The 21,854-nt window shown below is 42.7% G+C and overlaps 1 protein-coding gene across 1 annotated transcript; it reads left to right on the top strand.

Annotated features, from left to right (window-relative positions):
* The first annotated feature begins 1,185 nt into the window (after nucleotides 1-1,185).
* On the top strand, nucleotides 1,186-21,517 carry KCTD14 (potassium channel tetramerization domain containing 14). Its single transcript, XM_069203924.1, has 2 exons — nucleotides 1,186-1,434; nucleotides 17,143-21,517. Exons 1-2 carry the CDS (start codon nucleotides 1,378-1,380, stop codon nucleotides 17,812-17,814), a joined length of 729 nt encoding a protein of 242 aa, XP_069060025.1. The 5' UTR covers nucleotides 1,186-1,377; the 3' UTR covers nucleotides 17,815-21,517.
* The last annotated feature ends 337 nt before the right edge of the window (nucleotides 21,518-21,854 follow it).

Raw genomic sequence — 21,854 nt, 5'->3', positions numbered from 1 at the left:
TTTTGGGTTCACAAATCAGAACAGGGACAGTGCTGATGATTAAAAAGCCATGATAACACAAGGGCTTTTGGTAGCAATGATGCCCTATATTAGTTTAGCTGCGGCTCTGTCACAGGCTCTCTTTGAAGTGGTTGCATCTGATGTTTTATTTTATTGAGCTTGGAATGCAGGCAAAGGGGTAACCCGAACCACGCATTGCAAAAACAAACAAAAAAATGAAAACAGGTCAGACCGAGATCTGTTTTGAATATCTTTTGAAACCACAGAGTAGGACAGTTATATTTCGTTTCCCTCCTCATATTAACACATACAAAGAGAATCTAACAAAAATGTCAAAACTACGCAGTGTGATTCAATCTGAGGTACATACCCGAGAAAGAACACAATGGTGCATTTTTATTATGGGATGAAAAAACGTTTTGCAGTGCTTCTCGTTGGAAATGGTCTCAGTTTCTAAATCTCATTTTGCAATTCAGCCATTAGATCAGTATGTGAAGTTTCTCTCTCCTTTCCACATCAAAGGTGACTCATTTGCTTTTATTAATTCTTTTTGCACGCAGTTATATAGTTTGCAGAAGAGGCATAAAAGCTCCATTCGTTTTGGGCTCGGGGGTTCAGTGCTTTCAGCTACTCGCCACTGATAATGCATGGCACGCGCCCAGCAGAGCTACGCTGGGAAGAGCGCGCGCTCCCAAGCTGTAGCTAGGTTTCCGATATACAAACACGCGGAGGTTTCCTCCTGACGAAGCGCCGCTCCGCCTCGTATCGTTGTGACGCAGGTGTCCGCTGCGTGACGGGGCACAGGCCAGCCACTGCCTGGAGAGCTCCGGCCTCGCCCTGGCTGCACCGCGGATGTGTCACTAACAGGTCTTGCCAGTGTTGGTGTTCAAAGAGCCGTTTTCACACACAGGTCGAAGGACGCTTATGAGGTGGTTCCGTTGTTCTTGCGGCCATCTTGAAGAAGGTTAACAACAAAACACCCAGACTGAAAAATGTTCTTTTTTTAAACAATGCCTACCACTTTTATCTTACAAGATCTAGTCCCTTCTTTACTAAACATTTAGAATTGCGTTTAATTGTTTACAATATAAATAATAAAAGTGAATAACAATATTTTTTTATTTTTTCAGTTTGGATTATTTTGATAAAATCGTCCAACTTCACGTTTCTTTTCAAACAGACCTTCACCTGCGGCCGAGAGCAGGAGGCGTTCTCCTGTTCGTCTTCCCTACCCTTCTACGTAGGCTGACTCCGCCCCCTCCACACCTGTTACCTGCGCCCTGGCAGGGGGCAGCGCAGACGGCCCAGGGGACCCGTGCAGGAAGCCGCACCGCCTCAAGGGACCGGGCGACCCGCGGGGGCGAAGCCGCAGCCGCCATGAGCATCTCCTCGGATTACAAGTCCAGCGGCAAGCAGATCACAGCCGGCAACACGGTCAGTGCGGCTCCTCTGAGCACACAGCAAAGTGCCAGAGCGTGCCTCCTTCTCTGCTCACCAGCACTTTTCTGATACTTATTTAAAATGTGCTTACATTAAATATTCAAGTACCAATGCACTGCCAATGAAGTTGAATGGTAACGTTAACTGTACACTTTACGCAGGGCTTTAAATGGAAAAATAGAAGTGCAGGTACTCCGTAGCAGAGGACCTGCTTGTTTCTGAGAAGTGCCGGTACTCTCTAATTAAAAGTATTACGTTTTTCCCAAGATGTGCAGGTACTCTTCCCTCTCCAAATAAAAAAGTGCCGGTATTCAGTACCGGCCCATTTAAAGCACTGCTTTTAGGAAGAGATAAACTATTGAAACTGCTTGATCAGAGTTAAACGTAAGGTTTTGCTCATTAGCGTACTTATTGTATTTTGGAAGCAGCAGCGCACACTTGCTCACCAACGCCTAGTTTCCTTTCCTACCTAGTCAGCTGCACCAGAGAGTCTCTTACACTTTGGGGAATGTATGTTTTTACTCAGCTGGATGTGAGTTTAGCACTTTGACTCCTCGGCGCATAGCCCGCGTGGGTGAGATCTCGCTCTCTGAGCACCATCTCTCTTGTTGGATATGTGAGGCTTGTTCATTAGACGTAAAGTTTTTATTTTGGAGCACAGTGCACCATCGCCTTTTTCTGTTCAAAGGGCAGTGCATTGCTTTTGAATCTGCTGTGAATAGTGAGAAAGAAGGAGCTACTGTGCTGAGTGAGAGAATTAATAACGGGAGAGTATTTACTATGAGTGAACGTAATGGAGGTGTGGGCATGGGGTACCTGCAATTTTGAAACCCACAAAGTTTACCTCAACAGGATGCCCACAATTCGATGGCTCGGCGATGGTGTTATGCCTCAATTTCATGAGGAAATGTGTCCACGAAATAGGCATCTCCCAATACATAAAAGTATCAGAAAACAAGGGTCCACTTAATAAATGAGTTATGTATCAGCAGAATAGTTAAAAGGTTTTCTTACAAAGTTAAAAAGTAAGATGATACTCAGGAAATAGGGACCTGCTAATCTAAGTTCCAAGTGGGCAGCAAAATCAAGAGAGAAAAATACAGCATCTCTAGTAGCATAGGAATGACCTCTGGCTCATTCCAAAAATGAAGGGTTTTTATGTATTATTTTTGGATATGAAGTTTGTAAAACTGTACATTCATCATGGCATGATCCGATATGTCATATTCATTGCAAATTGGAACACAATTTCATTTAGTGTTATATTATCTAAGCACTAGCCCACTACATGAATAATTTTTCTGCCCACTCTATGCTAGTGCCATGCAGATATGGCAGAACAAACTAAATACATGAACAGTACCAAACTATAGTGAATGAATAGCGTATAGTGAACTAACAGAAGGTCCTTGCAAACAGATACAGTGTTGTGACTGAGCCAAGGAAGATTAATTGAGAACAGCATGAACAATGACGATGGAAATAAACAAATATGATTCTGCTTGACTGAGTGCTGCAGAAATAAACAGTGAAGTGTGCAGATAGAGGACATGGGCGACATCTATTTTGTAAAAGGTGCTTGCTAAGCCCAAATTGAGACCTACATAACAAGGGTCTGGAAAACACATTTAAAAGACAGCAGTACTCTAATAGTATGTACATGTGTAAATCCAAATTTTGAACGTTATTACTGCCTAACATATAAATTCACACAATCATTAACAGGGGAAAGCTACACTTTTTTAGAATTCTTTAATAATAATCATAACATCTTGTTTTTTTAATCAATGCTTCATGCTACATGTTTGCCATTTTGGAATGCTCTAAATGAAGAAAAAAATCCTATGACTGATGTTAATGATACTCTCTGTAGTGAGCTGGTAGTATGTAAGGCCTTGTTGGACTTCAAAGGCGTTCGAGCTTGTGACCTACAGAGTGCACAGATGCCAGTGGACGTTCATTTGACTCTATAAACCCTTACTATCTAAAACAGGACCATGATATACAATGGCCCCATTTGTAATGGTAGTTACTTCTAGAGCCTTTCATAAGCTTGCAAGCTTGTAGACCTGCTTTCTATTTGGTGACACTGGGGGCTTGTGCTTGTATCCATTTTTGCGCAATATTTCTTTCAGCCAGAACGAGACGCAGTACTAAAAAAGCTTTTTCATATCTGTTGAAACCCAAGTCTTGTGGGGTGTTTGAGGGGTGAAGTAAGATGGAAGTCAACCCAAGTCTTGAGGGGTGAAGTAGATGGAAATCAAGTGCTTTTGCGAGAGCCCTCTACGTAACTTCCCAAAAAGTCTGAATAATACAGAAGTTCTAGACTGTCTGAAAAAAGTTGTGATTCTCTATTTGTGTCATCCTCTGACTCCTCAGGATCGGAACGGTTCTCAGAATGGCCCATCACTTGATAACCTCAAGTGTGTGTGCTGTTATAGGGAAGGCTATTAAGGTGATCAAGCGAGGGAAGGGAGGGAACAGCTGGGAAGGAGAGCTAGAGTAGAAAACAACGTACAAGGTCAGTGATTCATTATTTTTACATATAGTTTATTTGTACCTAAATATCTCTATATAGTACCTGAAAATTAAAGAATAATCAAGCTTCCAGCCTCTTAGGGTAATCACCAATTTCTCCTGGTGATTTCACTTATGTCTTTATACCATTACTCTAGATAACATAAGAGAAGGGATCATGTTATCTACCTTGTTCATACTCACACCATGAAAAATACTCTTAAGTAATGTACAGGCACCTACCATTAAGGGCCACCTGCCATTCGTCACAGGGGTAGAGAATATGCAGGAACTCGCACAAGGAACCCCTGTTAAAGCGGCAAAACAAAACAAATGGAATTTTGCTACTTCTTCCCTTCATAACGCATATTCTCATCATAGTGATGAAAAAATGAATTGAAGCATTTGGATAGGCAAACCATAAATCACATTTTTCCAGAGATACCAAACAATGCCTGTTGTATTGAGAGACAGTATGTGGCACCAGTCTCTCGACTATATAGGTATACAATGCATTGTCCAAGTATACCATAAAACTACTGTTGATTGCACCTTATCCTTAATAGTCTTTGTCTCTTTGTAGTATCTGCATCCTCCATTAATACTTGCTCTGAATATTGAGCCCCTCCTTCCCTTCCGCATGAAGTGCAGGACTGAAAAGAAGACAATTGGACTCTGTACGCGAAGAGGACTGAAAATGTCCAATCCGCAACACACTCTGTGTCACATCGGAAGGCATCTAGCACCCCCTGAAATACACCTGACCTGTTGTACAGTGGTAGAACACAAAGATTGGTGTTTGTGCACCCTTACCCCACTATACCGCAGCACTCCAAATTCAAACTACTGCTTCCGGACAAATAACCAGCAGCGTGTGGGAAGGCAGGAATCCCTTTATAGGCAGCCCGCCACATGGCACTTGGAGTTCCATCCTGTAATCCTGACCTTTGTAATAACATTTTTGTTGTCACTGCTCCTCCCCACAGCATTGGAATACCATACCAGAGATTGTGAAAGTGCTTGTCAGAGTGGTGTATCTACAAATTATCCATCCCGCTTCATGTCCTCACTGACCTGAAACCTGTGTTCCTATCAGTGTTCATGGTCTCAGTCTTGCATGGTGGACTGTGACAATTTGGCATATAAGACGTATTGATGAGGAATTCCTATGCATGTACTATAAACAGTGTTGAGAAGTTGACTATATAAATATTTTAATTGTATGTGATATCATCTCATGGGTTTAGTAATTTCCCTCGGTGCTATTAGGGCAAACTGTCAATCTTCATCCTCGGGAGAACTGAAGTCTGACTTCCAGGCCAGCCTAAGAGTGTGAAATGTATCTGGTTTAACTAATAACTAACAATGTTTTACCGCTGCAATCTTGTCACCTCAATAGTGCGGGTAAATTAGGCAGTGTCTATTAGCAAGTTGGGGAAAAAAGGGAATGTCGAAGGTGCAGGTATCAGTAGGTTTGGGTCTTGTGAAGCCATACCTCCTGCCAGAGGTCAGTAAACATACTATTCTGGGAGGTCGCTACCCTAAGTGTGGATATCCCAAATCTGTCCCACATCGCCAACCCTAGAAAAGTGGACACATGGGAAAATCTGTGACCAACAGTTTGTTTCTGTTAGCGAGGTAGAATGAGAGGACCCAATAGAATTGGGTCTGGAAATGCCCAAACTCCTCCTGGCGGTAAGTACATTTTTTCTGCTATTACAGGAGGGCCCCCAAGTATGGATGTCCCCAGTCTGTCCCACCCCTCAATTCCCAGAAGAGTGGAAACTTGAGTCTGCTGTGGTCCCACCAAAAGCAAGCTTTATTTGGTTCATTTCTAGTACCATTTCTTTTGGTACAGGGCTTCATTCCATTCGTCTCGGGCCGGCCAGGACTCTCTCAAGCAAAATGGTTGCTGGACTGGAGAGATCCTGCACAGGCTCCCAGTCTGCCTGGGAGCACCCTGGCTGGGTGCTCCCAGCCAATACTGACGCTGCTTTGAGCAGTGACCGGATTGGCCGCAGAGCAGGCTGGGAGCCTGTGCCTGCAACCTGAGGAGACGGAGCAGAGTGGACGCGGAGAAAAAAAGGTAAGTTTCATTTTTTATTATTATTATTTTTTTTATTTTTTTGTGCAAGCCTCGCACCAGCCGTGAATGTGCAGCTAGATAATATGATACGTCTGCTATGCCGATGTCACTTGAGGTGGTCTGTTTGCAACACTTTGTTATTAACAATCTGGGCACCCTGTTCTGCTTAAGAAGGACCGCAGTAGGGAAATAATACACTTTAAGTATGTTGGGGAGACCTTGAAAGGATAGTTTTGTATAATTTTTACGTCCCTGAGCAATGCCTTGATTGCAATAATCCCTACTCTCCCCATCAAATATTAGGGTACAGGGCTCCTGTAGATAAATGTCTTCCTAATCCCTTGAACAAGGATAGGCAGAATATTGACTGCAAAAAACTCTTGACTCCCTTCTAGGGGTATGCATCCCTCACACTAAAAAGTGCAAGGGGAGGGCGGGCGGTTACCTTGTATTGAAGAGTGATTCCCTACCATCATCCTTGGCCAATCCTTGTACTGGGAAGACATTTGATTTGGCCCATTTAATTTTAAGCTTGTCATATATACCAGATTTATCCAATATTTGCTCTGATTGTGGTGACTATAGTAGATAAGCAAATCATCCGTTTACAGTGACTCCTTGCCATTGACCTCTGGCATCCATCAAACTCATGGTCCTTTTATCAAGGCTGAGTCATGCTGCCAGGGGCTCAACTGGCAAAGCAAAAAGTAGCAGCAACATGAGGACCTGCCGACTATCACTTCTAATGACAAAGGGGTCAGCCAAGGCCACAATAACCCACATCCTTAACACCAGTCCCTAGGGTAGCAAGCAGATATAGGAGAAAAATGTCAGGCAAAGGTTCACCTGGGAGTAACTGAAGAATAAGTAATCACAATTGAAATTATTGAAGACTTTCTCAAAGTTGATTATGAAGATGGCCAAGTCATCTCAAAGCTAACGTGCCAAGGCCAAAACATTGAACACATGCCTGATATTATGACTTATGAACCCTTATCACATGAAGTCAATTTGGACTTGGTGAATGTGACCCTGTGTCACTGTTAGCAGACTATTTGCCAATACCCAGATCCCTTACCTTCTCTGTTAATTAAATAGATATGCTTAAAGGAGGCACCGCTGTTTGCCAAGCATTAAGTTTGTGCATCACTGTGATGACTGCCTCACATGTCTCAATGGAGTGCTCTTTTCTTTCATGAGGTGATAAACATTGCATGTAAGGGCTGTGCAAGGCACGCTGAAAAGAATTTATATAGCTCGCCAGAAAATCCATTGGGCCCAGTCTTTTCCCTGTGATACTTGAACAGTGGCTTCATTTTTATCTACAGTCCTGAGGTGACTCACACATTTAGCAAGTTCTTCATGGCCTGTGAGAGGTGGCTACAGGTAAAGAATTCATCAGAGCAGAGTTCAGCTGGATGATTGTGTATACTGGGCCCATATAACTTTTGATCGTATGTGAGTCCTCAGCTACTGCTGTCGGCCCCAACCTCCCACATTCAGCATCTGCTACTCCTCCACTGGTTCCATCTCCTTCTGCCTCGTACTCAGTCTTTTCTCTTTTCACTCTGATAACGTGTTTCTTTGTATGTGTGTAGTTAGAGATACAGAGAATATGAATACTACTTTTTTATTTTTAATCCTTAAGGAGCCAATTCGGGAGTTGCAACAAAAGCCTGCTCCATATTGATGATGATCAACATGAGAATGGTCAACGCTAAAGTCTTTTAAAGGGCCAAGTGATGAATAATAATAACTCATCTCATATTCCAAGCAGACAAACAAAGGAACATTCTAGAATGATTATTGTTAGTGATGCAGGAATTGGTATAGAAACATGTTTTCTTCAAGTCACTGGGTGGCTATGTTAAAGTGGATTTCCCACAGAACCCAGCCCCCATATAATTGAAGAACAGCCTCTTCCTATATCCCGGTTAATTGCCTACGAGGGTCTTCCACTTTTTTGGGAATGCATCTTTGGTGTAGTGTACAGGACACATTTTGGAGAGCTTGGGAAATTCATATGTAGCAAATTGAGTACCCCAACAAAGGAGGGCAAGCAATTTTAGTAACCAACCATCCTGATTTGTATAGCGCACTAGTCTAGCACTGGGTCCTGGCTACTCGGGGGTCTCAGGCGAAGAGCCAAGACTTGAGTCTCCTTCTGAAGTCCTGAAGGGAGGGAGATGTCCTCTGGTGGATGGGGAGGCTACTCCTAGATTTTGCAACAATGTAGGCGAAGGAGCGCCCTCCAATGTTGCTGCAGGTGGTGTGAGCAAGGGAGAGAGAGGCAGAGCATAGGAGTCTGAAGGGTCGGTGGACGTTCTGGCGGTGGTTGATGTACGCTGGTCCTTGGTGCTGCAGGGCTTTGTGGGCATGCGTCAGGATCTTGAATTGGCATCTGTTGTGTACAGGCAGCCAGGAGTTTCCTCAGTTGAAGTGATGTGGGTTCGACTGAGGAGGTTGAGGATGAGTGGCTGCTGAGTTCTGGATGGTCTGAAGTCTCTTCAGGAGGTGTGATGGGATTCCGGCTTAGAGAGCATTGCCATAGTCCAGGTGGCTGGTGATGAGGGCTTGAGTGATGGTACGTCTGGTGGATACAGGGTGCCGTTTGAAGATGGTGAGGAAGCAGACAGAGGAGACTCCATTGATCTGGTTCTTCATCGTGAGTTTGCTGTCCAGGATGATTCTGAGGTTCAGGGCTTTGTCCGTGGGGGCATGAGGGGGGCCTAGGTCAGCGTGCCACCAGGAGTCATCCCATGGCGAGATGGTTCTCCTAAAGATTAGAACTTCCGTCTTCTCTGTGTTGAGTTTGAGGCAGTTGTCTTGCATACAGTTGGCGGCGCTGGTCATGTAGAGGTGGAAGTTTGACTTTGTGGTGGAGGGGTCTTCGGAAAATGAGGGAACGAGCTGGGAGTCGCCCGCATAGGAGATGATGTTCTGGCCAGAGGGATCATGTAGGTGTTGAAGAGGGTGGGGCTGAGGGGTGAGCTTTGAGGGATGCCACAAATGATGTTCTTGGGTGCCGGGATGAAGCTGGGCTCTGAGTTCTTCCGAAGAGAAAGGATGCAATCCATTTGAGGGCGTCCTCTCGGATGCCAATCTTATGGAGCCTTTTGATCAGGGCTGGTAGGAGAGGGTGTTGAAAGCCTCCAAGAGGTCGAAAAGGATCAGGGTGGCTGAGTCTCCTCTGTCCAGGAGGGTTCTGACGTTGTCCATGGCAGCGATCGGACTGTTTTTGTGCTGTGGTTGGGGAGAAATCCGGATTGGGATGTATTCAGAAGGTTGTTGTTCTTTAGGTATTCCATTAATTGCTGGGTGTTGGCTGTTTCAAGGACTTTAGTGGGAAAGGGGAGCAGCGAGATCAGTCTGTAGTTTTTGAGCTTATTGGAGTTGACAGTAGATTTTCTGAGAACGGGTTTGATCCTGGAGTGTTTCTAGTTGTCTGGGAAGATGGCAGAGGTGATAGACGTGTTGAGGATATCTGCAAGCCTGCTGCTAATGGTGCTGTTGCTGAGGTTGAACATGTGGTGTGGGCAGGGGTTCGTGGGAGATCCAGAGTGGAAAGAATGCTTGATGTCGATGGTGTTCTGTGTGGTGAGCAGGTTCCAGCTGGTTATCCTGTTGTCAACGGGGGAGCATTGACTAATCTTAATCATAGGGTATGGACACGTTTTCTCTTAACGTTGTTCATTGTTTGGCTATCTTTCCGAAGAGGGTGAGTGATCTCAGATTTATCCTTGTTGACCATGCAGTAATTGTTGTAATGAGTGTGCCCTTCATTTTAGTTTCTTTTGCAAGATTTATAAGTTGCCAAAGCTATGTTATTTGAGACCACTGCTGAGGAAGTTTTCTTTTATACGGTGTAGACCTGCTCTGCTATTTTTTTTTTTTTTTTTACAACAGCTGCATTTGGTTGATATTTGTCTTGCTGTAATATCCTTTATACAACAGGCACTAGTGGTAATGTGGTAGCAAGTTCCTAGCACAAATATGTTCTGGGAGTGGAATGTGATGGATGTCAGAGAGGAGTGGAATGGTTGGTGTGAGAAAGGTGTGGCCGTTGACCTACTGAGGGAAGAGTGGAGGTTGATGGATGCTGCAGTGGCGTTTTCTGTGAGAATCATATTTACTCAGATATCGTCTATACCTCGAGTTTGGAAATAAACTGCTTGCCAGTTTACTGCTGTCCAAGGCGCTTCCTTCAGCAGTAAAGATCAAGGAAACATTACAGGTCACTGAATGAAATTGTTAATATTATATACAGTATCCTAGCCATTTTTATTGGTTTACCTTTTAATTTTGATAAATGGATTATAGGAATGATATTTTAGTATTTGAATTGTTTTTTATTATTATATATGACTACTAGTGATATGGTCTGTTATATTTTATGCTTTGTTTAACCAAATAAAGATTTTATAGAACTGAATCGAGTCGCACAAGCAGTAAGCATTACCAAGAAACTTCAGTCAAGACTATAAAGAGTCCAGAATGCAGCAGCTGAATCTCCTCCCACCTCAGAGACCTACACTGGCTCCTAGTCAACAAGCGCATCACATACAAACTCCTGAACCACACCTTCAAGGCACTTCACAACATAGGACCAGCATACCTCAACCCCGCCTCACCTTCTACGTACCCAAGAGAAGTCTCAGTTCCAAGTCTCAGTTCCTCCCAGCTCGCCCTTGCAGCCGTCCCCAAGATCTGGAAAAATACAGCAGGAAGAAGATCTTTCTCCTACCAGTAGCCCGAACATGGAACACACTTCCCTTCAAGCTCAGACAGACTGCATCACCAAAGCAGTTCAGGAAGGACCTCAAGACCTGGCTCTTCGACTGAGCAGCACGCCTACATTCAGCGCCATGAGACCCTACAGTGATTAGCCGCGCTTTACAAATCCTTGATTGATTGATTGATTGATTGATTTAAGCATAAACATGGGGCAGGTAAGTGAGATGTTTAATGTTTGAAGAGTGTAGGATTTGATTGCATACTAGAGAGTGTGAGGAAATTCCCCCACCGCGATATCAGTTTTTCCTGGTGTCGACTTTCTTTAGCATGAGTTGATTTGTGTACTCATTGTGCCGCAAACAGCACATTTTAGGTCCTGAGTACTGTCTTGTTTTCCCAGTGTTCGAGCATGTGTGTGTTCATTCTGAGTTTCGTCTATTGTAGCACTTTTTGTTCTGTATTTCTGCCTTCTTAGCCCTGTATTCTCCTTTTCCCATGTTGGTTACTTCTTAGTTCTTAGTTATACATGATGGTCTTGTTGGAGTGTCCCTATCTTTCTCAACTCTCTTTAGGTCTGTCTTTTGCCATGACCTTTTAGTTTTGCTAAAGTTACAGCTATAAAATATACTTATAGTGACATTCAGCCAGCCCTCTTCATGTAATGGTATGCTGCTGTGTCATTCACATTTCTCTTCCTCCCACTGCAGCAGCATGATGTAGTGGTTCAGACCTCTACAGCCATAATCTTAGCAGATTTTGTGCAAAGAATGTCTGCTGGTACTTTTGATCTTCAGCATTGACGATTGTTAGGGTAATGTTTCCAATTACACTTCGCTCTGAGTGTTGGCTTTGCGCTCTCACAAGAGCACATCCACACAGAGTGTGGTTCCCTCTTGTGACGTGGACTGTTACAGCAATGTGTGCTTTTTGTGGCAAAACAATGTGTGCTTTTAGCTGTTCTTCTTTTTTTTTTTTTTTTTAATACAAATATTGGTGAGGGTGCGGCAGCTCCCATTTTATAAAAGCCATGATAAACAAAACGAGCATTGACAAAGCCAAAATGTTGATAGCCAATTTAAGACCTATCGGCTTTGCCAGTACTTGTTTTGCATTGAAACCGTTCTCCAAGTAGAAGATCTCTTTGTGTTTGATCATGTATAGTAGCAATATGTCTTCATCTTGTGTGTTTAGGTCAGGGTAGGGTCGTTTCTGCCTAGGGTTTTGAGAGCTAATGGTGTGGTGTAGGCAGTAAATGTTTCTGAGAAGGTTCTGCGTCATAACCAAAGAAATATGGCCAGCATAGAAATACTGCAATATAATTACAGGTCTCATGTGCTGTGCGTTTACTGCAGGGTTCGAAATATTTCTAAAGCTTAATGCATTCCAGTGAATTATGCAAATTCAAGATGTGACTCACTGGCAAAGTTTGTACTTCATGGCATAATGTCTTGCAGTTCCTGTTTGCATTACTTGGAAGAAGGTGCAGTGCTTTTTATAGACTGTCCCAAACACCAAATACTACTGCTTCTGGTATTTTAAGGTGGGAGTGTCTGCACACTCTTGTGTTATGATAATTCCAGCATGTCCCTTTCACTATCTAAATCTCCAGTGGAGAAGCAGTCACACTATTGGCAAATCATTGCTCACTTGAATCATTTTAGGAATGTTTAGTTAGCACTGCTTTTTTTTTTTTTTTTTTTTTTTTAACTTGAATGTTTCTGCCAAGCTTCCAGAGACTACATAGAACAGTGTTTTCTTACTTCATTTAGTGGTGTTTGCACATTTTTGTTCTGTGGTTGAAATTTGATTTTGTGAAGCTCGTACCTCCATTTCAACTCATTAAATTGGTTATGACCTAACATTGTATGCTCTAAGCCAACCAAAGCTATCCTGTGTCTCCCTTCACAACTTTCCACTAACTCCACCCCTTTCGCTCATGCTTGAGACAAGGTTCTAAAATTATCTTCATATTTCCAAATACCTTCCCAGTGTGTCTGCAATAAAGTGATGTTCTTAACTGCACTTACAAATTTTAAAACTGCATGCTCCCTCCTCTGTGCTAGGCCTTTCCCCGACTGTGAAAGGTCCTGGATCTGCCTTATGACCTGGTGGGTACCACCTCACATAACCTGGTTATTTTCAGTGGACTAGTGTCAGTAGATTTAGAACATAAAGCCATAAAGCCGTAGTCACAGCATACCATGGTTAAAAAAATCAATAGTGTGACAAGTCCTTTTCACCTGGGTTGCTCAGGATGAGGCCTGCTGACCAGCCTCTTTAAAGGTCTGCTTCAAAGCTGTTGCCAAGACCCTTGGGCTGGCATTCAGAGTGAATGGTTTTGTGTGTGTAGCCAGTGTAGCACATGCATGGTGTGCGAGTTAGTCAGAGTATGGAGTCCAGTTGAAACCATTTTGGATTCCTTTGGCCTGGCCTAGCACAAGTGGAGGCCGGGGACTGTGCTCCTAGTCTGGAAGTGTATTGCTTGCATTCCTGCAGCTGAATGGAGGGGCCCCAGACACTGAAGTGATGAGAGTGGAAACGGGGCTCCTAGGAGGCCCTTTGCTTGGCAAGGAGTTGCTGATTAGTCTCTCTAAGTGCTGCTATTTGGTGGTCTGTAGGAGTGAGTGGTGGGCTTCCGACTTTGTTGTGAAAAGTGAGGCCATCTCTATGTGAAATGTGCTCTTTAGTCTTTCGCTGGATACTCTTACAGCTGGGCTGGTGATAGTTAGGTGCAGAAACATCACACCTCTTTGTGCCTCTGTTCGGGGTGCTCCGGGATCAAGACAGCCCTAGTGGTACCTGATGGGTGTGTGAAACCTTGCTGTAAACAAAGGCTGGGTCTGGTCTGGAAAACAGTCTGGGAAGGAGAATTGAAAGAAAGATTCTCTCAAATCTGTTCTACAGTGAATCCACATCCCTTATCTGGAAGCTGAGTATAACTTGGGATCCAAACCACCCCACTCGGTTCCAGGTCCAGGTTCTCTAAGACCAAGGAAAGGAGTGCTCTGCAGAGGACTCGCAAGACTGCTGTGCCACCATGGCTGGTTTCTACATTATAGCCAGACTGCTAGAGGGGACAGGACATCGCATGTAGTCTGGATTCCCCTGCAGGAGGAGTTGTGTGCCTTCCCTTAAATGCCTAGAAGCATGCCTGCCTGATGAGAGTCAAGCAGCCTGCCTTGCTCTGGAGAAGGAGTGACTGTCCACGAAAGAGCAAGCTTTAGCCTCTCCTATGTGACTGTGTGAGAAGCTGTCTGCCTGAGTGCGGTCTGGAATGACCCTGGTGCCTGTGGGTCTCTGCAGGCTTAATTCCTATTCTTCGCGGGAACGCAAATTAACCTCCAGGAACTTCAATCAGAGAAAATATAACTTTCTATAAGGTACTTTTCATTAATAGTCCAACCTTGCCACTGAATTGGATTTTTAATACCTGTAACTAATAGACATAATAGTTTTTTTATTCTGCTGTTTGGTTTTCTACATAGAACAGCTAGGCCTACCACAGTGAAAATAACTTTTTAGTGATATTCACTGTAAGGACATATAGAAATGTAATGTTAACATGTGCTACTTTTGAATACCATGCACACTGCCTTGTGCAGTACCTGTTTTACATTAATGTGAACTGCTATTTAAAAGAGGTTTAAACCTGTCACAATGGTTTAATGTATGGGTCAAGTGCAGTTTTCACACTGCTATGATCAGGATGCAGTGACGGGGCTGAAGACATATTTTCTCTGCCATGGTAGTGGATGATACAAAAGATGCTGCAGTCCACTGGTGGCATTTAACTTCTGTGGCCTGGGAACAACTTGTACCACTTACTAAATTAACCATACTTAAAGGAGAAGTGCCAGCAGTTTACTACTGATTAGCAGGGGTAAAGTTCCTAGAGATCCAAAGCCAGCAAAAATATAACATCCAGAAAAAACAAAAAATAGAGTGAACATGCAGAGAAGGCAGATTTCCTACAGTGGTGCAAAGATCAGTTGAAAAGTAGCGCCCACAAATTACCAGTACAAGTATGTTTTTTTTTTTTTTTTTTTTTTTTTGTGTGTGTGTGCTTTTCAAACAATTTTACCTGTTGTGACTTTCCAATATTTTGTCTTTAGCATGTCAGAACATTGCTTTTGCCTTAATTGTCCTCTTTTACCAACCGAGGTTAAGTTGAACACTGGTCCATCCAAGTCTTGGGCAACCAGCAGTTCTTGAAACCTTCTGAAACATCTGTAATGCGGAAGTATAATTCGGGATTCTTATCATTAAGAGCAATTGCTGTGTCTTGAAAATCCTGAAATGGTGATACTGTATATGACTAATTAACCCCTTCCTTGTTTTGGATAGTTTGCGGGGGTGATAGTATGCATTCGAATTTGGGGTGATTTATCAATGCTTTCTCCAACAATGGCCATCTGTAAAACAAATAGAAGGCGTTAGGCCCGTTTTGGGCTGATTAATGACACAAAATCTCACAAATTGTGAATGTCACACACTTGAGAAGGACTTTGGAGTCGAAAATATGAAGCCAGTAAGAGAGCTCAGCGAGTAATTTACACCTTGCCTAGAATTTTACTTAACACAGATATTGTATGATTCTTCTGGTTTTCTGAGGTAGCTTCCGAGTGGTTGAGAAATTCCTTATCCTCCCAAGCTTTTTTCCCCAAGAGTACATTATATCAAGTTACTACGAAGGACATATTTGCAATAATGCCAGGCAGATGGTTGAAGTCCCCAGCAGTACCAGTATTCACGGGGCAGCAGAACATGCTTACCAGCCAAGATACTGAGTCATTACAGTGAGAGGTGTTATCATCAGCAGAATCCTACTAAATACAGAGAGACCCATTAATGCAATATGATTATAAATAACATGCACTTTCTCATTCCTCGGAAACCAATTTCAAATAAAGAGAGAACAAGAAATTGAAATGTGATTTGCAGCTAGCATCCGATCTGAACTTGAGATCTTTCACATTGATTAAATGTAGCTTGGGAGTGATACCGCTCTGTGCGATCTCATGGTCTTGTTAATTTCCTTTAATGAAAGTGTGGGGATTTTCTGAAATAATTTGTGTTAGGTGAATCCAGGTAGGTCATGATGTTTACATATAAAGTGACTACCCTTTTTGCCTTCTATTTAATTTTGCTTTGTACAGAATAACACAATGTATTTATTTGAATCAATGTAGTTTCTTTTACATTCATTTCACAGATGCTCTGTTTTTGTGGTCTTGTTCCTGTTGTGGTTGAATCACGGGTGGTGTGCTTTTTTGTAGAAATGTCTTCTATAGTGTGAGGCTAATGTATTATGTAATTTGCAAATGTTGACTGTCTGAATTATTGAAGAATGAAGAAATGGAGCTCTTAAAAGGCAACGGTGAATAAATAACTTGCATTTCATACAAAACTACAGATAAACAATGATAATTCTATCCTTGAAGAGTCTTAAACTGTAAAAGATTGAGTCTAATCCTAACTTCCCCACTTGATCAACATGTCATTCACTTTACTTACCTGCAAATTCTGATAACATCTGGAGGGGATTCCGTTCAACACGATGGGGAACACATTTGTGGTTTTAATACATTGTATGTTATGCCACATGTTTATTGACCAAAAAAAAATGAGTAGTCTGCGATTCACAGAGAAACCAGCCAGGGATTCCCTGGGCAAAAGTCAGTAGAGGCAATCTCGCAGAGAGAAGACACTGCTCACATTTATGTCCTACTCTACTGACATTTCCTAACTTGTCACATTGTGAATTCTTAAAATGAACACAAGTTGCCATGGTGAGCTAGAGAGAGTGGTCTTCATATCGTATAAAAAATGTTGAGTTTTTGGCTGAGCAAGCTCATTTTGACTTTTTTCATGCCTCAAGATCCAAGAAGCAAAGAGACTCTACTTCAGAGAGTCTCTCCCTGTGGGCAGAATCAGGTTATAATTGAACTAATGCAAGGAAGTGCATTTTAGTTTTTCACACAGTCCTACGTTATAAAAAGAAAACCCCAGTGAGACTATGTTTGAGGTCATGCTGTGTTAAAGTTTTAGCACTGACGATGCTACTCGAGTTTTGGCAGAATAATTTCCTGACCTATTTACATGCAGTAACCAAAATAAATAAAATGTACTTCTTAAAATCTGTTTCACTCTTGTTTGTGTATCCTCCTGTTTGTTTGTCTGTGCAGTGTTCAGGCACTGTCGGTCTGCTGGCAGCCCTAGTGTAATGGTGGAAGGCCATGTACTGTTGAAGCCACAAAGTATATTTTAGATCTGCACTAGTCCCTCATACCAAAGATATGCAACTAATCAAGATTTCACATTTGCTGTGTAAAAGAAAATAAGTTTGTTTTTCGTCTCTCTCCTAGACCTCTGCAATTGTGCAGCTAAATGTCGGGGGAGAAATCTTCACCACAACCATCAGCACGCTGAAGAAGTGCAATGGCTCCAAACTCTACGAGATGTTCAGTGGGCAGCCCAAGCTGAGGGTGGATTCCGAGGGGAGATTTTTCATCGACCGAGACGGCACCTATTTCCGGTACATCCTCGAATTCCTTCGCAGCAACGTGGTCCCCACGCAGTCCGTGCAGGACGTGTACCGGGAGGCCTTGTTTTACGAGATCGACCCCTTGGTGAAGCAGCTGGAGGACTCGCCGCTCATCTTCGGCGAGCAGGTCGGCAGGAAGCAGTTCCTGGCTCGGGTGCCCAACTACCGCGAAAACATCGAGGTGATGATCCGCATCGCCAGGGCCGAGGCGGTGGCCTCGCGGCGCTCCAACGTCATCGTGTGCATCGTCAGGACCGAGGAGGACGCCAACAAGTGCCACGATGCCCTGAACACCCTTGACACAGATAAAGACTCCGTGGTGAAGTTCGGACCCTGGAAGGCCTCCCCCTCCGTGTTAGACCTCTTGGACTGCATTAAAATAGACATTGAGGCAAAGGGCTACAAGACGCTGTACCAGCCTCATGTGGCGGACAAAGGCTTCCGTTTTAAATCCTACGACTTCTTTTACAAGTTTGTGTTTACATGGTGGTAACTGGCAAACGGAGGACTATAGGAAGCAGCAGAAAACCTAATTTAAAATAATCCAACAGAAGAGGCACAATATATAGCAAAGATTACTGCGCTTGTTTGCATAGGCAATGGAGGAATATTCCTCTGTGAACTGCCCAGTTAACCTGTCACAGGGACTTTGTTCTATCGCGTAATTTGCAGAACAAGTAATAAGCAGCATTGGGTTTCCCTGTTCAACTAACACTGAGTCCATACCTTATCTGATTTTAAATCCATCATAACCTTTAAAAAAACATACAGGACGCACATAAGTTTAAGTTCTGCTAAATTGTTGTGACTGTTTATAAAATAAAAATATAGAAATTGTGTAATTCAAATCTTTCACCTGATGCAGGAAATTGTAAGCTAAAGGATGCAGGCTGTACTGACACTTGAGAGCAGTGGAGCTGGAAATCGGAAAGTTACGTTATTCTTGAAGGTTATTCTTAGCAGAGGTTTAAAACCTTTTGTATTGGAATTTTAAGAACAAGTCACTTAGGATAAAGTTGTTACGATGTGAGTGCTGTAATCAGTATTGCCTAGAGATTTAATATGAAACGTTTTGTATGTGATTACTCTATATCCCTAAGAATGTGGCATGTGGAGAAGTGCCATGGTCCACCACCATTTCTACTCCGTAACTAGGAAACTTGCATTTTGCATCGATTGGAAACACTCAAAGTTCTGCAAGGCGAGTTTGGGCCATGCCTTTTACTTATCAGTCGACTAACTTGGTCAAAATTCAAGATCAGCACAAGTAGGCCTAGCCCTACTTCTGGTATTTTCAGCTGCTGACTGGCTAAAGCTTTGAAAGTATGTCATCCCTTCAAAGATCGGCTCGTGGTCTCTACCCATTGACCAAGCTGAGACAGGATATGCAGTTGTCCAAATAATAGACCAGTTAAACTACCGAAGACCTTTTCTAACTTTTAATCGGGACAGAACCCCTAAACCGTTCTGGACCACATGCTCCTGTAACCTGCTTGTGCTTCGTATGTTTTGTGAAGAAAATGGCTACCACTTTCTAGTGGTGGCAACTAAGCTACAAGGGAATGCAAAAATGGGCATAGAATCGTTTTTTTATGTCCTGAACTGCTGCTTTGTCACTGATGTCATGAAAATGTGGATGCGTCCTGTGTACTGTCTACTTGTCAAGGTGCCAAAACCTAATTAGAAAAAAAATGTGGACAGTGTGGCCCTGTTTGCAAGGTGCGTTCGCACTCTCCCATTGTTCGGCTACTTGGAATCACACATTGTCTCGAACGGTGACGCGCATGGTTGATATTCTGTTGTAAGTGAGGGCAGAAACGGAGTTTACATTTTTGTATGTAGTGGTAAGTGACGCACCCATGAAAAATGAGCCACAGAGGTTTCTGTAGCACGAAAATGTGCACATGATAATATTGAACTGGAAAAGCAGACTCGCCTTAAAAACAAATAAGTGAAGAGGTTTTGTTTACTCGTGCGTCCAGCTGCAGTTAAGCTACTTCTGCAAGGGAGGAATCTTTCAAAGTTTAAATGATCGTTTTATTGAAAATGTTTTTATGTGTTAGATCGACTTCTCTCATTTATCTTTGTAGAAACTGGTTCCTTGTTGGAGGGCACCCATTTGAAAAATATAATTATGTACCTTTTTAATTGTGAAAAAGGAAAGAAACTGTGCAAGGCAGTGCCAGCATTTGTAGTGTGAAGTGCCTGCTACGTCATTTGACGCTTCGTGCGTTTTTGGCAAAGCATTATAACTCACTCGTGCCTGACGTACTTAATTGTAATGTGTACGTTGGAATTCCTTACTGGATATTTGCCCACATCACCCCCAACTCTGGACATATGATCAGTGCAAAGTGGCGGTGGGCTTCATAGCATACACCATACGGTGGCTAAAAACGTATGGCTTCTAAGTACGAGTCATGATGTCTTAAAACACATTTAGCCAAACTGCCGTGGCAGTCCATAGATATTACAGCAGCGACTATCCAGGCTAACATTTCTGTATTTGTAGAGAAGATGAACACATAGTTGCCAATTCAGGTTGCCTTAGCCACAGCAGCTTTTTTTTTCGTAACGGGTGCAACTTTTAGAATCAGCCTTACGTCCATCTTTGTTTGTTCTCATGGATCGGAGCTGGTAAGGACCGGTGGGACCAGGGGAAAACTGACACTGGACTGTACCTTTAAATGGCATACAGTCATGTCACGCGTCTTCAGTCAGATTTCACCTTCTCATTTAATATTGATGCCCAGAATAGGAGTGCTTTCCATTCCGGAGTACATTTGCGACTGTTCTTCGTGTGTGTGGCACACACTACACGTCGCCTGCTTAATGCATTGGGTTTAGGCGTTCTGTGAGTGGACCAAATGCATGCACCATACATTAAAAATATGGTACTCCATATACAAGTAACATAAAGCATCTCCACCGTTTACAGAAGGGTTTCTCAAAAGAGACTGGGAAGAGACTCCATAGTAGTTGTCAGAAGCCTGTGATTGGTTTGCCGATTATGGCCAATTCATCCTATCAGAAGCCATAACTAAATCAGTAATGTTGGAAATGGTGAAAGCTGGAAAACATAGTTGTAAAATCTTTGGCTGCAAATAATGTGCACAGCCAGGCATACTTACAGCTACTTGCACGAGTTGCAGCTCATTTCTGAATTTAGCTTTATAGGATGCTTTTGCCCAACCAGGCCTGAAAGTGTTGAAGTAAAAGTTTAGTCAACCTAGCTAGTATGATGTTCTGATGATCAATGCTGAATCAACATTGTTTGGAAAACCACATCACGTGACCATGACAAACCTAAGAGTTGGTCATGGAGAAGAGCAGGATCGAATGTCAGATTGTAATCTGCTTCTGTGCTTTACAGTAATGGTGGCCAACGTAGGTCCAGGAGGGCCGGCTCCATGGCAGATTCTAAAAAAAAAAATATATATATATATATATACACATAAAAATAATTGTGTATACAGTTTATCAAAGTAGAAGTCACTTGCATAGTTGGTGGTTATTCAGAAACTATTGCTTGAATTTTATCCTCCTAGACCTGCATTAGACCAGAAAGGAGCCTATTGGCAGCAAACTCTGAGGCGCCTACATTTTGCCTGTATGTTCAGTGCCATATTAAAAAAGTGTCTCCTCCAAAGGATAATGTGTATAGTAATCTTAATATTAAAACCAAATTTATGAAGTTCACTAATAGTATGAACATGTACTACTGAAATGTAATTACTTTCCATTTGTACAGATGAGATGCCAAAGAAGACTGTGTCCGATATATGAAGTATACTGTTTATTGTGTTAATTGAAATATACATGATCATTTTGTATTAAACTGCCTTTCAAACTTGGCAAAACCTTAAGGTGCTTAAAAAAGTATTTGAAGTTTTAGGGAAGCAAATAAAGTAAGTAGATATAAAAGTTCTCTACTCTTTTGGTGGTTTATATGCGATAGGGCGGCTATGTCGGATACTGATCATCATGTGTTGCAATTGGCCGGGTTCACACCACCGATGGATTACGCGTGAATCAAGAGCCAACAGGCACGACTCCCGACTTAACAAGGAGCAGTCACTTCCATAGTGCAACTCCTTTTTTAGGCAGCTTACTTTGGGCTCCATTCACCCAACTACCTAAAACATTGCTTCATCCACTAGTTTACTTTAATGCCATTTGCAGGTTTCCTGAATGTGTATTCATTGAATAAAACACAGAAAACTGCCCGTTCTGCATGGTTTTGTGTATTTGTATCTCAAACTTTCTCTCCCACTCTTGCTTTCTCTAATTCCCCCTATCTTGTTTCTAACGCCCACTAGTGTTCCAAAATGTTGGAAACGTTTTAGATTTGTACACTGAACTGTCTGTTTGAAGGTGGCTTTTCAGACATCTGGCTGCAATGTTTGTTTATACTGGTGAGTGTTAACATCTGATAAACGTGTTTCAGCATCCCATGCATGCAGTCAGAAAATGGGTTTACAGCCCTATGCGGAAATGCAGTTAGGAAGGGGCATGAAAGGGGTGTTCCTTCAT

Source organism: Pleurodeles waltl, chromosome 8 (assembly GCF_031143425.1).
Source record: "Pleurodeles waltl isolate 20211129_DDA chromosome 8, aPleWal1.hap1.20221129, whole genome shotgun sequence".
Taxonomy (NCBI): Eukaryota; Metazoa; Chordata; class Amphibia; order Caudata; family Salamandridae; genus Pleurodeles; species Pleurodeles waltl.
The sequence above is the reverse complement of the archived record's forward strand: the minus strand, read 5'-3'. Positions and strand labels throughout refer to the sequence as shown.

What these genes read in the sequence shown, in the direction of transcription:
- KCTD14 (XM_069203924.1), top strand. Translation starts at nt 1,378, where the DNA reads ATGAGCATCTCCTCGGATTACAAGTCCAGCGGCAAGCAGATCACAGCC. An exon ending in AGATCACAGCCGGCAACACG is followed by an intron (nt 1,435 to 17,142) that starts GTCAGTGCGGCT and finishes TCTCTCTCCTAG; the next exon opens with ACCTCTGCAATTGTGCAGCT.